The 15,173-nt window shown below is 54.6% G+C and overlaps 2 protein-coding genes across 3 annotated transcripts in view; both read right to left on the reverse strand.

The window, feature by feature from the left end:
- Window positions 1-3,868: 3,868 nt before the first annotated feature.
- On the reverse strand, window positions 3,869-8,974 carry GNAT1 (G protein subunit alpha transducin 1). The gene is made up of 9 exons (XM_060204907.1): window positions 8,869-8,974; window positions 7,173-7,215; window positions 6,936-7,116; window positions 6,683-6,840; window positions 6,460-6,588; window positions 6,059-6,188; window positions 5,795-5,948; window positions 5,490-5,681; window positions 3,869-4,878 (listed from the first exon to the last, which is right to left on the reverse strand). The coding sequence occupies exons 1-8, from the start codon at window positions 8,972-8,974 to the stop codon at window positions 5,491-5,493; spliced, it is 1,092 nt and encodes a 363-aa protein (XP_060060890.1). The 3' UTR covers window positions 3,869-4,878; window position 5,490.
- A 3,745-nt stretch (window positions 8,975-12,719) lies between these two features.
- Window positions 12,720-15,173, reverse strand: part of SEMA3F (semaphorin 3F) — a 29,814-nt gene continuing 27,360 nt past the window's right edge. For both annotated transcript variants that reach the window (XM_016190068.2, XM_007527276.3), the window contains one exon: window positions 12,720-14,558. In XM_016190068.2, the coding sequence (XP_016045554.2) occupies window positions 14,148-14,558 (411 nt within the window). In that variant the 3' untranslated portion in view covers window positions 12,720-14,147. The remainder of the gene's footprint in view (window positions 14,559-15,173) is intronic.

Raw genomic sequence — 15,173 nt, forward strand, 5'->3', positions numbered from 1 at the left:
CAGTAATAACTACCACAATAAAACAACAAGGGCAAAAAAAGGGAATAAATAAATATTTAAAACATATATATATATATATATATATATATATATATACATACTTCCAATTTTTCAATATTAAACTATTTGATCATTATGGTAAAAAAAGTTAAGTGTAGTGACCAGGAGATGGTACAATGAAGAAAACATTGGACTCTCAAGCATGAGGTCTGAAGTTCAGTCCCCAGTGTCACAAGTACCAGAGTGATACTCTGGTTCTCTCTCTCTCTTTCTCATTAATGAATAAATAAATATTTTTAAAAGTTAAGTATGAAATTTTCATAAAAACTAAATAAAAGCCTTTGGTCTTGGACTGCAGAACTGAGGTCACTAGAGGAAATGGAGGGGGATGCTGGGCTCCAGGCGGTGGAGGGGGCCCAGTAGACTTTGTTGGAGGAACATTTGTACTTCATGATGGGTGTGGTGTGAGACAGAAAGAAATTGAGAGGGGAGGGAGGATAGAGAGGGAAACAGACAGAGAGACACCTGCAGCCCTGCTTCACCACTTGTGAAGCTTTCCCCCTACAGGTGGGGACTGGGGACTCGAACCCGGGTCCTTGCATACTGTATTGTGTGTGCCACCACCTGGCCCCCTAAAGACACATTATTTATTTTCCCTTTTGTTGCCCTTGTTGTTTTTCATCGTTGTTGTAGTTATTGTTGTCAATGTCAACGTTGTTGGATAGGACAGAGAGAAATGGAGAGAGGAGGGGAAAACAGAGAGGAGGAGAGAAAGACAGACACCTGCAGACCTGCTTCACCGCCTGTGAAGCGACTCCCCTGCAGGTGGGGAGCCGGGGGCTCGAACCAGGATCCTTATGCCGGTCCCTGCGCTTTGCACCATCTGAGCTTAACCTGCTGTGCTACTGCCCAACTCCCCATAATGGTTTTTCTAACCAGAGCACTGATCAGCTCTGGTTTTCATTGGTGTGGAGGATTGAACACGGCACTTTGAAGCCTCAGAGATGAAAGTCTCTTTGCGTAGCTATTTTTCTTTCCTTCTTTCTTTCTTTCTTTCTATCTTTCTTTCTTTCTTTCTTTCTTTCCTTCTTTTTGCCTCCAGTGTTATCGCTGGGGCTCTGTGCTTGCACTATGAAGCCACTGCTCCTGGAGACCATTTTTCCCATTTTGTTGCTATTATTGTTGCCCTTCTTGTTATTGATGTCATTGTTGTTGGGTAGGACAGAAAGAAATGGAGAGAGGAGGGGAAGACAGAGAGGAGGAGAGAAAGACAGACACCTGCAGACCTGCTTCACCACTGGTGAAGTGACCCCTCTGCAGGTGGGGTGCTGGGAGCTCGAACCGGGACCCTTATGCGGATCTTTGCGCTTCACACCATGTGCGCTTAACTTGCTGCACTACTGCCCGACCCCCACCATTATGCTTTCTACACCCTCCAAGGTCAAGGGTTCAATCTCCTGCACCACCACAAACCAGAGCTGAGCTGTATTCTGGTTAAATAAATAAACATAAAATAAAACTTCGATATAGCGACCCAGGAGGTGGTGCAGTGGGTTAAGCACTGGACCCTCAGCATAAGGTCCTGAGTTCCACCCCCAGCATTACCTGTGCCAAAGCTCTGGTTCTCTTCTCTTCTCCTCTTCTTATAAATAAATAATTAGTATAGCAGCCCAAGAAGTGGCACAGTAGATAGATAAAGTGTTGGACTTTTGGGAGTCAGGCGGAAGTGCAGCAGGCTAAGGGCACATGCTACAAAGCGCAAGGACCGGCTTTAGGGTCCTGGTTCGAGCCCCCGGCTCCCCACCTGCAGGGGAGTCACTTCACAGGCGGTGAAGCAGGTCTGCAGGTGTCTGTCTTTCTCTCCCCTTCTCTGTCTTCCCCTCCTCTCTCCATTTCTCTCTGTCCTATTTAACAAAAACAACAACAACAACAATAAAAAACAAGGGCCACAAAAGGGGAAATAAATTAAAAAAAAATAATAATAATAATAAAAAGTGTTGGACTTTCAAGCATGAGTTCCCAAGTTTGATCCCTAGCATCATATGTGCTAATGTGATGCTCTGATTCTCTCCTTCTCTATCTCTTTCTAACAAATGGGTAAGTGTTCTATAAATAAGTAATCTTGATATATTGGACGAGCAAGATAGCTCACCTGAATAGTGCCCCTCCTGTTCATGACCCAGGTTTGAGCCTGGCTCCCACAGAACTGGAGGAAGATTCTGTACTATGGTGTCCCCCCCCCACTCTGAAAAAGCCAGTCCAGAGTAGTGAAATCCTGACAACAAAGTTTTTATATGTTGTTCACTATTAATGTATTATTATTATTTTGCCAGAGCACTGATCAACTCTGGTTTATGGTGGTGTGGGGGATTGAACCTGAGTCTTTGAAGCCTCAGGCATGTGAATCTCTTTGCATAACCATTATGCATAAGAGACCTGGGTCTTATACAAGCAAAGAATGGTCTTTGCCAGTGAGCTACATGTACCCTGGCCCAAATAAGTGTGTGTTTTTAAATTTTTTCTCTGTTTATTTTTAAAATTTTTAAATTATCTTTATTTACTGGGCAGAGACAGCCAGAAATCAAGAGGGAGGAGGTGATAGGAAGAGAGACAGAGAGACACCTGCAGCCGTGCTTCACCACTTGTGAAGCTTCCCCCTGCAGGTGGAAGACCAGGGGCTTGAACTCAGGTCCTTGCGCACTGTAATGTGTGTGCTCAACCAGGTGCGCCACTACCTGGCCCTTTAATTGTGATTTTTTTTAAAAAAAATTACTGCATTCATATATTCACTTTCCCATCCGTTCCCTGACATATTGACTCTTTTGTTTGTTTTGATTACTGAGTTTCTGGCAGCCCCTCAGATTTTGTTCCAGAGATGAAAGTTTCATTTGCCTCACCCTAACCCCAGCCCTGCATTTATGGCCCGGCTTCAAGGACTCCAAGAGCCACCATCTTTGGGAGGAGGCCCAGGCCCTCAGGCAGGCATCTGGTTCCTGCTCAGTGTCTCCCACCCTCACCCCTTCCCTTGCCCACTGGATCCCTGTGGCCCACAAACCCATGTTCCCAGGGCTTCTCTGGGTCTCTACCTCAATATTCCCTCTTGCTCCAAGGCCGCCCCACTCAACATGGCCCTTTCACCCCTTCAAGTCCTACCAAGAGGGGCAGTTTAGCTCTATGTCTCCAAGACTGGCCCTATCATTTCAAACCAGATGCTTCTCCCTAGAAGGGACCTGCTTCCCGCTCATGCCCAGCCCGGTTCCAGCTCTTAATGACCAGGACTTGTGATAATCTATGTTCTCCCTCTCCCCCCAAGAAAGAGCAGCTGGGGCCTGATGCAAAGGTTTATTGTCAAGTCTGTGCATGTAGCTGAGGGGTATGTGAGCCATGCCCCCGGCCTTGCCAGACAGAAGCTTCTTCTCCCGGACTTGCAAAAGGGGGCTGGGCGGTAGTACAGCAGGCGCGAAGCTCAAGGATCCGCATAAGGTTTCCGGGTTCGAGTCCCCAGCTCCCCACCTGTAGGAGGGTTGCTTCACAAGCATGAAGCAGGTCTGCAGGTGTCTATTTTTCTCTCCCCTCTGTCTCCCCCTCCTCTCTCGATTTCTCTCTGTCCTATTCAGCAACAACAGCTATAACAACAATAAAATAACAACCACAACAAGGGCAACAAAATGGGAAAAATAGCCTCCAGGAGCGGTGGACTCATAGTGCTGGCACCGAGCCCCAGTGATAACCCTGGAGACAAAAAAAGAGAGAGAGAGAGAGAGATCCACAGGCATCAGCAGGAACTTCATGCTTGATAAAAAAATAAATAAAAATAAAAATAAAAACGGGGGGCAGGGTTGTAGGGCCATGGGGTTTTGTTAAGAAATGGGTCCTAGGTGGAGAAGGTGTGAGAAGCAGTTGGCAGGGACCAGAGGGTCAGTGGGGTTTGCTCGTGACCCCACCTGAGCCAGCTCCCTCTGCGCACAGCCTGGTTTCCACCTTGTCCCAAATCTTCTCCCTAAAGCTGATCGATGGGAGCTGGACTCTGCCCCAGCCACCCCTCAGGACAGTGTGACTATTGGCCACAGTTGGTGTCAACAGTATCCTCCCTCCACAGACCACCCCCTTGACCTGAGAACAGTGGGTGGGTGGGTGGGTGAATGGAGCAGAGCATGGATCTGGTATCCAAAAGTGGGAGGAGGGTGGAATTTATTGGGGGAGGGTCCGGAGGATCACTCTGAGCCTGGCTTGTGAGGAAGGGTCCAGTTACAGACTACCCCGGACATCCTGGGGCTCCCTGATCTGCCCCCCCAACTTACTAAGTCGTCTATGTGGGAGCTTCACAGGGCAGAGCTGGCTTGGACATTGAACCGGTAAAGCTACTGAGAGGGACAGTCACTGGCCACCGGGCAGACAGGTGTCAGACTTGTCACATGGAGGTGGCAAGGCTGGAATGGGCAGCAGGCCTGCCCCGTTGCCCTTCATGGAGCTCTGGGGGGAGGACTGTTTGCAGATGCCAGCCCCACAGGTGAGTCAGGGCCTCCCAGGGGCAGCAGCGCTGCAGGGAATTGGCTGGTCAGCCCTGCTGAGTCACCGTGTGCTCCCGCTGCCCCGGGGCCTGCCCGCTCCTAGCTGGGGCTGGCTCTGGTGGGTCCTGGAGGCCGGTGCTGCCAGGCCGTGAAGGGCAGCGCTGGGCTGGGGGGCATGGGGCTACAGGAGCCTTGGGAGCCATGGGGGCGGGCCAGGGCCTCCAGGCTAGTCGGGCTCAGGGTTTCAGGTGATGGAGGGGCAGCCTGGGCACCAGGAGTCCGGGGCAGGGGTGGTCTGGCAGGCTTCTACAAAGTGCCTGCCAGAGGCTACAGGGCCTCAGGGTGAGGGACACAGGAGATCAGGCACCTGCAAAGAGGAAGAAAAAAAAAAAGTAACACCCCCCTAAGCTCCGACATAATAGGATTTAGGCTGGAAGGTATGCGGAGGTGGGCTTAGAATCAGTGACCCCCCCAGCACACAGCAGGGTCCCGAGATGAAGTGGGAGGGGCACAGGGTGGGTGCATGGGGATGGTTGCATGGGGTGGTTGCATGGGGGTGGTTGCATGGGGATGGGTGCATGGGGATGGTTGCATGGGGGTGGTTGCATGGGGGTGGTTGCATGGGGATGGGTGCATGGGGGTGGGTGCATGGGGATGGTTGCATGGGGATGGTTGCATGGGGGTGGTTGCATGGGGATGGGTGCATGGGGATGGTTGCATGGGGGTGGTTGCATGGGGGTGGTTGCATGGGGATGGGTGCATGGGGTGGGTGCATGGGGATGGTTGCATGGGGGTGGTTGCATGGGGGTGGGTGCATGGGGATGGGTGCATGGGGATGGTTGCATGGGGGTGATTGCATGGGGCTGGCAGGGGTCTGGGCAGGAGGCCTGCGGGGACATCGGCCAGGAGCTGCGGGGGCAGCCGGGGGTCCTGAGCCCAGAGGCGGCCCGGGCAGCATCCAGGTGGGCAGGGGCCCACCTCAGAAGAGCCCGCAGTCTTTGAGGTTCTCCTTGATGATGATGTCGGTGACGGCGTCGAAGACGAACTTGACGTTCTGGGTGTCGGTGGCGCAGGTCATGTGGGAGTAGATCTCCTTCACGTCGCGCCGCATGTTGAGCTCCAGGAACTGCACCTTGATGTAGTTGCCCGCGTCGTCGTAGGTGTTGGGCCCTGGCGGGGAGAGCAAGGCTCACGCGGGTCCCCTTTCCGGCCGCCAGGGGGCGCGCGGGGCGGCGCTCACGGGGTCGGGGCGCCCCCTGGCGGCGGCTGGGGGCGGGTCTCACCGTCGTAGTCGGGGAAGCAGATGCTGAGATGCGCCTTTTTGATCTTCTCGGAGAACACGTCCTTCTTGTTGAGGAAGAGCACGATGGACGTGGTGGCGAAGTAGCGGTGGTTGCAGATGCTGTTGAACAGGTGCAGGCTCTCGTGCATGCGGTTCTGAGGAGAGCAGCGGTTGGGGAACACTGGGGGGCTCAGGTGCCCCCCCAACCCCCACCCCAGCCGTGTCCACCGGCCCCCTGAGACCCTCGACCAGACGGGGCACCCACCACTTCATCGTCCTCCACCAGCACCATGTCGTAGGCGCTGAGCGCCGCGATGAAGATGATGCAGGTCACGCCCTCGAAGCAGTGGATCCACTTCTTTCTCTCGGAGCGCTGCCCCCCCACATCGAACATCCTGCGGGGGCCACGGGGCCTGAGCCTGCGCGGCCATGTAGCCGCGCCCCACACACACTCACGGGCGCCCACTCGCCTGCTGGCGCTGCTGGGTTCCGCCCCTCCCGGTGGCATATTTTGGGGGGGGGGGTGGGAGTGGGGGCGACAGGCCTTTCTGCAGGCGGGACACCCCCAGAAGGGGCAAAGTCTCCAGGGATGGGACCTGGGGGGGGTGGGTGGAGTTGGATCTTGGGGTCCCCTGCAGCCAGGGCGCAGGGGTGGGGGTGGGGTACCGGAAATGGAGGTCCTTGAAGGAGAACTGCGTCTCGATGATGCCGGTGGTCTTGACGCGCGAGCGCAGCACGTCCTGCTCGGTGGGCACGTAGCCGGGGGTCACCAGGCGCTCCAGGTCCGAGAGGTAGCTGCAGACCCGGGCGTCGGGGCTGAGGTCCGGCCTGGGCAGCCGCCGCCCCCGCCCCCGCCCCAGCCCCCAGCCCAGCCCGGAGTGCCGCTCACTAGCCGGCCGAGTCGTTGAGCTGGTACTCGGAGGCTCGATCGAAGCAGGCCTGGATGCCCGAGTCCTTCCACAGCCGCTGGATGATGTCCGACATCTCCTTGGGCATCGTGCCCTCCTCAATGGTGTCCGCCATGTGCATCAATTTCCGGGCGTCGTCCTGGGGGTGGGGGTAGGAGAGGTTGACTTGGACCCCAGACCCGGGCCTGGCCCCCCACTCCACCCGCGCCCCAGGCCCCAGGCCTCCGGGCGCACCTGGCGCGCAGAGTCTCCATACTGGATATTGAGCGTGGTCATGGCGCGCACGATGGCCAGGATGGACTGCAGCGTGTTGCCGTAGATGATGGCAATGAACTCCAGGCACTCTTCCAGCGAGTACCCATCCTGGTGGATAATCCTGTGGTGGGGCAAACTCAGGTCAGAGTGGCCTGGGCGCCTGGGCAGAGGGACAGGAACGGGTCCTTGGTTCTAGCCACCCCCAGGGGCACTCACTTCATCTGCTTGACAATGGTGCTCTTCCCAGACTCTCCGGCCCCTGGAAAGAAAGCCCACATCAGAGCCCTATCACCTCTCCCTACTCCCCCACTCCCACCCCTCACAGAGCAGCAGCGAAGAAGCCAGGGCAGCCCGAGGCACTTGAGGGAGCCTGAGTCACAGTGACAGACATCCCCCCCACACACACACCCCAGCTTCTGACACTCAGGAGGAAAAGAAGTTTGTACATGCCAAGAGTCACAGGAAAGACGGAAGAATGAGAGGAATGATTTCCCTCAACTGTGCTAGAACTCCTCCAAGACCTGGATACCTTACTGATGGTCTGTTCTGAGAACAAAATTAAACCTGGAACGCCACCTTCTGGAGAGTTCTGGCACTGCCTGCGTGGGATTATTGGTGTGGGGACGACCCGAACTGCCCCTGCGGCTACAGACAGACTATGACCCACATAGTCAACGACTGCCACCTCTCCAGATTCAAAGGAGGTCTCGAAACTTTACATCAGGCTCAACCTGACGCTGTTGACTGGCTACGGAAGAAGGGCAAACGCTAGAAGAAGAAGATGGGTGTGGGGCCAACCAGAGCTTTCACCTGGGCTAGGGATGGGAAAAGGCTCAGAGGGAATTAGGACCTGTGCATGGCCGGGAGAAGACAGAGCTGACAGAACCCCCCCCCTCCCCCCCAGGGAGCCTGCCCTCATGAGAGTGTTGGGCACAGTTAATGAGATTTCTGGCTTAGCTCCTCTGTCTTCCTTTGTGGTTAGCCTCTGCCAGGACCTCTCCAGTACCCTGAAGAGTCTGGATGGAGAGGGGAGTCGGGCGGTAGCGCAGCAGGTTAAGCGCACGTGGCATGAAGGCACAAGGACCAGTGTAAGGATCCCAGTTTGAGCCCCCAGCTCCCCACCTGCAGGGAAGTCGCTTAACGGGCAGTGAAGCAGGTCTGCAGGTGTCTCTCTTTCTCTGCCCCTCTCTGTCTTCCCCTCCTCTCTCCATTTCTCTGTTCTACCTAACAACAAGGGAGTCAATAACAACAACGATAATAACTACAACAATAAAGCAACAAGGGCAACAAAAGGGAAAATAGATAAATTTAAAAAAAAAAAAAAAAAGAGTCTCGATGGAGTCAACTGATTCTTCAAGCTGCTCCTTCTCCCACCCCACTCCCCAAGTCACAGGATCACAACCCTTGAACCCTGGACACAACTTTGCTCCCCACTGGGCCTCCATATCTGCCTGTCTCTTTAGCTGTGGTTTTCAGGTCTGCCAGCAATAAGCTCTGGGACCCCAGGGGCCTACGTGGGCCTACATGGCTCCAGGAGCTGTCCACTCCCGAGATGACTGTGACCTTCTTCCTATTGAGTCCCCACCACCACCACCTACCCCAGGCCCCTGAGGGTCCCTAGCTTTTCAAATGGTCCTAGTAGGCCCATCAAGCCAAAAGCTAGAGCTTGAAGAAGTCCAGCCTGGTTAAGTGAGTCGTACACACAGCTGTAGAAAACTAGCTGGCCCATACTTGCTAGGAGGCGAGGAATGGTCCCTGAAGAGGCTCACGGGATGTTGTGCCTTGGGGAATGGGGGCGTCTCCTCTCAGGTCTGGCCTGGCCAGGGCTCCCGCTCTGCTCCCCTCCCTGTCACAGGCTCGTTCTGCTTCGCTGGAGGACGCCCGCCCCCCACCCCCGGGCCCACACCCCTACCCAGAAGCAGCAGCTTCACGGTCCGTGCGTCCTTCTCCGCATCTTCTTTCAGCTTCTTTTCCAGCTCCCTGGAGTGCTTCTCCTCGGCGCTGGCCCCAGCCCCCATGGTCCCAGCAGCCGGGGAAGGAGCAGGGTGGTCAGTCGGCTCTTCTGACTGGAGGGGATCCCCAGAGCCAGGCTCAGGCCACACTCTGGCCTCCCCAGGCACCCCTCTGGCCCCAGGGCTGGCAATCAACTAGCTCTCTGCAAACCACTGCAGGCCCTGGTGGGGCTACTTAGTGGGATTTGGGGGCTCGGGGTGCCCAAGAGCCAATCAGAGACAAGGACAGCTCAGCCCCTTGCCCGTCTAATCAGGCTGGTGTGGCCCCAATCCCTCAACTGCTGATGTGGCACCCCTCTGTCCCCCGCACCCCCCCCCAGGAGAGGGCCCGGACATAGTTGTTCCCCAGAACAGTGAGAGGTGGAATCTTACGGAATCTGCCTACAAAAGGGGCGAATGGCTCGAGCCCCGGGGCTGAGGACAGCGTGGGTGAGACTGGCAGCAGGAGTAGCAGCATGGGGCACCTAGCCCCTGCCCAGTACTGGGCTCAGCACACAGCTTCCATCTTGCTACTGAGAAGGGGTCCCACAGCAAGAAGTAGTGGAGAAGGGCTGGTTGCCTCTGGACCAGGCCTCCACGTTGGGAGGTCAAGAGGGAAAAAATGGACATTTGCATTTGTCTCAAACCAAGGGCTGGGTCCACCTGGGCAGGACTTCAACATGCTCTGTGATTCCAGGGGCTCCATAAGCATGTGTGTCTGTTCCATCACTGGCACCGACTGAGGCAATACCAGGCCACGCTTCTGTCATACCTGAGTGTGCACAAGGGCCTCTGCCTTTGAGTGCAGGCGTGTGCCTATGTGTGTGAATACATGTCCACACTTCTCTTCACGTGCATGTGAGCTTTGGGGTATTAGCGTGGATCTGATATCTGATTACTGTAAAAAATGGCGACTAATCCCTAGCACTGCAAAAACGGTATCATCTGTTTTCCATCTACACCATGCCTCGGCCTCGCGTGAGCTTAATGTGCAGCTTGGCGATACAAGAATCCGGCATGAAGCCCAGCCAGTCTATCTTGGCGTTACTCTCGATCGCACCCTGTCATTTCACGAACATCTCATAAAAACTCCAGCAAAGGTGGGCGCGAGGAATCACATCATTGCAAGACTGGCCAGCTCCTCATGGGGCGTGAGCGCTTCCACACTACAATCATCCTCTCTGGCATTATGCTATTCCACTGCAGAATACTGTGCCCCAGTATGGTTCCGTAGCCCCCATGTCCACTTGGTCGATTCCAAATTATATTCCTCCATGAGGATAATTTCTGGAACCATCCGTTCCACCCCGGTTCCATGGCTGCCAGTTCTTAGCAACATCGCCCCGCCAGATATTCGTCGGGATGCCGCATCATCTAAGTTCATTTCCCACGTCTACGCTCGACCGGACCTGCCAATCTACGCGGATATCTTCGCCCACCCTGTCCAACGCTTGACGTCTCGTCACCCAATCTGGTCCCCTACGCCTACACTGAACTTCTCTGTTCCAGACTCTTGGAAACAGAGTTGGCAGTCAGCTGAGGTAAAGAACAAACACCTCATCACAGACCCCTGCGAGCGTCAACCGGGCTTTGACCTAGCACGTTATGATTGGGCCCTCCTCAATCGCTATCGAACAGGCCATGGCCGGTGCGCCGCTATGTTCCATCGCTGGGGAGCCAGAGATGACCCGAACTGCCCCTGCGGCTCCAGACAGACTATGACCCACATAGTCAACGACTGCCACCTCTCCACATTCAAAGGAGGTCTCGAAACTTGACATCAGGCTCAACCTGACGCTGTTGACTGGCTACGGAAGAAGGGCAGACGCTAGAAGAAGAAGAAGAAGAAGAAGAAGGAGAAGGAGAAGGAGAAGGAGAAGAAGAAGGAGAAGAGTGGATCAGCATGTGTGTAAGCAAGGCTGGGGAGACAGCTCACTTGGAAGGCCATCAGATTTTTTTAAAAAGAATTTATTTATTTATTCATGAAAAGATATGGCAGAGAGAGACAGAACCGGACATCACTCTGGTACATGTGCTGCTGGGGACTGAACTCAGGACCTCATGCTTGAGAATCCAGTGCTTTATCCACTGCGCCACCTCCCGGACCACAAGCCCATCAGATTTGTCTGGGGTTGCTGCTTGAACCCCCAGCACTGCCTGTACCATAGTGGTGCTCTGGGTTCTCTCTCCTTATATAAAATTCTCTCTCTGTGGTCCGGGAGGTGGCACAGTAGATAAAGCACTGAATCTCAAGCATGAGGCCCTGAGTTCAATCCCCGGCAGCACATGTGCCAGAGTGATGTCTGATTCTCTCTCTCTCCACCTGTCTTTCTCATGAATAAATTATTAAAAAAAAATCTCCATACATAAAAAGATTTTTGTTTGTTAGTGAAGGAGGGAGGGAGGGAGGTAAGGAGAGAGAGGAAGAGAAAATCAGAGCACCACTCTACACATGTGATCTTGGGGGTTGAACTTGGGACCTCATGTGTGAGAGTCCAATTTTATCTACTGCCTCATCTACCAGGCTTATAATAAGTCAATCTTTAAAAAATCATGTGTAGGGGGTCGGGTGGTAGCACAGCGAGTTAAGCTCACATGGCGCAAAGCGCAAGGACCGGCATAAGGATCCCAGTTCAAGCCCCCAGTTCCCCACCTGCAGGGGAGTCGCTTCACAGATGGTGAAGCAGGTCTGCAGGTGTCTGTCTTTCTCTCCCCCTCACTCTCTTCCCCTCTTGTCTCCGTTTCTCTCTGTCCTATCCAACATCAATGACATCAATAATAACAACAACAATAAAAAAAAAAACAAGGGCAACAAAAATGGGAAAATAAATATTTAAAAAAATTGTGTAATAGCATATAAATACACACGGCTGCACATGACTTTAGTGTGTTACTGTGAACTTGCTGGTGCCTGTACATGTATGAGCCTGTGTGTGCAGGCATACATATGCACACCATGGCCTGTGCTAGGATACACACTTACACAACTGCACACGTTTGGGGCTGCCTTTTCAGATAAAAACACAGAAGGGACAAAACCACGTCATGAGAGCTTCCTCCAGCGGAGCCTGAAGCTGGGCTGTGTGCTATCTCCCTGACCCATGCAGTGACCTTTCTGATCTTCACAAGCAGCCGGGTGCTTCCAGAGAATGTTTTGCAGACGTGTTGTCAGTTGAGGAAACCAGCTCCCAGAGCAGAAGGTCTCGTGTTCCCAGGAGTTTAGGGGAGCGGGGCTCGCGTGCTCCGATACTGTCCTTTCCCCTGTGGATGCTCTTGGACCAGCCTGGGAGTGCCTCAAAAGGCACGCCTGCCTCAGCTCAGGGGCCTGGTGTCTTTGGGGGGAGCTCCGCTGGGCGGAAGTGGTTTGGTTAAACTGTAGCCTTGAGTGTCCAGGTTCTAGAGGCTTCCTGCCCCGCTGGACAACCTCCAGGGACTCCGAATCTCCACTGGCCAGACCGTCACTATCTTAGTACTCGACTCTGCTGCTGACCTAGCAGACCACAAGGGGGTGCCAGGGCCTCAGCCAGTGAGCACAGAAGCCATCCTAAGGTGGGTCATTAGGGAGTGGAGACTGACCTCTGTGGGCCCGGGGCTTTGCTATCTGCCCTGCTGGCTGAGAGGGTTCTCTCCTCCACCCCAAGTACTACAGTCCCTTGTACAGTGCACACAGGGGGTCAGGTGCAGGAACTCAGGTCCATTAAAACAAAGCAACACCAAAAAAAAAAAAAAAAAACATAGCCCCCCAAAATAAAATAAAACCATAACAAAAAAATCTGGGTTCTGTTTACTGGGTTTATTTAAAGCAGAGTCAATCCTAGATGCCACCTAGTCCCCACTGCCCAGTAGCTGTGACCCTAAGACCTACTGGGCCTCCTCAGTGCCTGGCTTTTCTGCCAGGGCTTGTCTCAGTGAGCCGGGGCAAGGCCTTTGCCCCTTCTAACTGCTCAGTGGCTGCCCACCTCCCCTGGACTCTCCTACCTCTGAATGTTAGTTCCTGCTGGGCTCTCTGTGGAAAACTTCTTGGGAGAAGGCAGGGAGGATGGACATTTTGTCCACTCTCAGGATAGGGACAGATGGACTGGAGGGGTCCTGGTTTTGTCCTGCCGATTCTGACTCCTTAGTGCCCAGGACAAGGTAAGATGCAAAGACAGAACAAGTGCCAAACAAATGCCAAACAAATGCCCAGCCTAAACAAACAGAAGCCTGGCTGGCTAGAGGGGGTGTGAGAGGGCTGGCAGGCAGGACACCGGCAGGGAGGTAGGACAGAATGTTGGCCCGGGCTGAAACCATCCCCTCCCTCCACTACCAAGGAGAAAAGCAAAGTCGAGTCCCAGAGCCAGTGTTTATTAGCAAGACGGAACCCAAGAGTGGCTGTGGTCTGGGCAGCAGAGGGCTCCCTACCCACCTACCCACCGCTCCCCAGAGCTATTCATACCCATTGTCTCAAGTGGTGCCCTGGGGAGTGCCTACAGGCCCCAGCCCTCCACCACGGCCCCTCTCCCCTAAGCCCTGCTGGCAGCTGGCCCCTGTGCTGTTCTCCCAGCCGCCAAGTACAAGTGGTACAGAGTGAAAAGAGGAGGTAGTGAGGCAGCCCTGCCCTGGCCAGGCAGGGAGGGGGCAGGGGCTGCGGATGCCGCCCTTCTCCGGCAGGGCTCCTCCTCTCTTGCCCCCAATAAATAGAGAATAAATACCCAGGAAGGGGCTGAGCTTGACTGGGTGCCCCTCCCAGGCAGGGGCCGGTATCCTGTGACGGTCCCTCTTTCCTTCTCCAAGTGCATCTGACCCCACCCGGCCCCAGTCTCCAACAGTCCTTGCATCCACGTCTACGCCGACGGGCTGACGGCACACAGTGCCCCGTCCAGGTAGAGCTCGCTCCCTCCCCGTGTCCTGCAGACCGCGGTGGTGGCTATCGGGCAGGCGGGCTCCCGGCCGAGCGCGGGACTGTGCGGTACTGGCCTGGCTCTGCTGGCCGAGCCGTCAGGCTGTTTGCTGCCGTGTCTGACCAGCAGGGGCTGAAGTTTTGGATGATGTTGTGGCTGAGGCAGGCTGTCTACAACCCACCAATAAATACTGTCTCTTCAGGGGCAGGATGTGTATAGAATATAGATATTTTTTTATATTTATATATATATATATATATCTTTTATATTAAAAGGGACAAGGGCTAGGCTGGCCCATCACAGGGCTCAGACAGCTGGCCTCATGTGTCCGGTGGGTGATGGCGACGGCTCCGGGGCTTCTTCTGGTCCTGGGGTTCAGGCGGCCTGGGTGCACCAGGAGCCTCCCTGGGACTAGGCGGTACATGGCGCCAGTAACCCTGGCAGTACTGGTGGATGAGGCCCACTTCCGGCTGGGCCAGCAGCTGGGCCAGCTCCTGGTAAGGGGGTGTAGGAGGGCCTGCACCAGGAGGCGGCGGGGCACTCACAGCTGGCGACGGGAAGAGGGCAGCATGGACAGCTTCCTGGCCCAGGACATGGAGCTGCACCCGCGTGATGACATGCTTGAAGTTGTTCTCGGTAGCCGTGCAGGAGTAGAGGCCTCGATCCCCCAGCTGCAGGGCACGGAGCAGCAAGCCCTGCTCTGTGCGCAGGAAACGGTCCTCTGCACGAATCTGCAGGGCAGGGATGGGGGCTCAGGGGCCAGACAACCACCCTGCAGCCCCGACCAGCTCCCAGATCACAACAGTCTCGAACAGTCCCACCAGGGACACGCGATGAACTGCCACGGAGTGAGAAAAACCCACACAGGGTTTCCATGTAATGTCTGAACAAGGAACCACCCCCCGCCCCAACACACACACACACATTCTTTCAGGCCGGAGTGGCTATAGGGATTCTGTATGGTGAGAGAATTTGGGAGCAGACACACGTGATTTTTTTATTTAACAAGAACACCCCACCGAGGCACCACACAGAATTTCACGTAAGGAGGTCTGGTCCAGAGACGGTCCACGTTCTAGAGCTCACCTACAGGACGATCCTATACCTGTCTCGTTTCTTTTTTTTAATATTTATTTATTTGTTTATTTCCTTTCATTGCCCTTGTTTTTTTTTTCGTTGTTGTTGTAGTTCTTATTGTTGTTTTATTGTTGTTGGATAAGACAGAGAGAAATGGAGAGAGGAGGGAAGACGGGGGGGCGGGGGGGAGAAAGATACGACACCTGCAGACCTGCTTCACCGCTTGTGAAGTGACTCCCCTGCAGGTGGGGAGCCGGGGGCTCAAACCG

This window comes from Erinaceus europaeus, chromosome 12 (genome assembly GCF_950295315.1).
Source record: "Erinaceus europaeus chromosome 12, mEriEur2.1, whole genome shotgun sequence".
NCBI lineage: Eukaryota > Metazoa > Chordata > Mammalia > Eulipotyphla > Erinaceidae > Erinaceus > Erinaceus europaeus.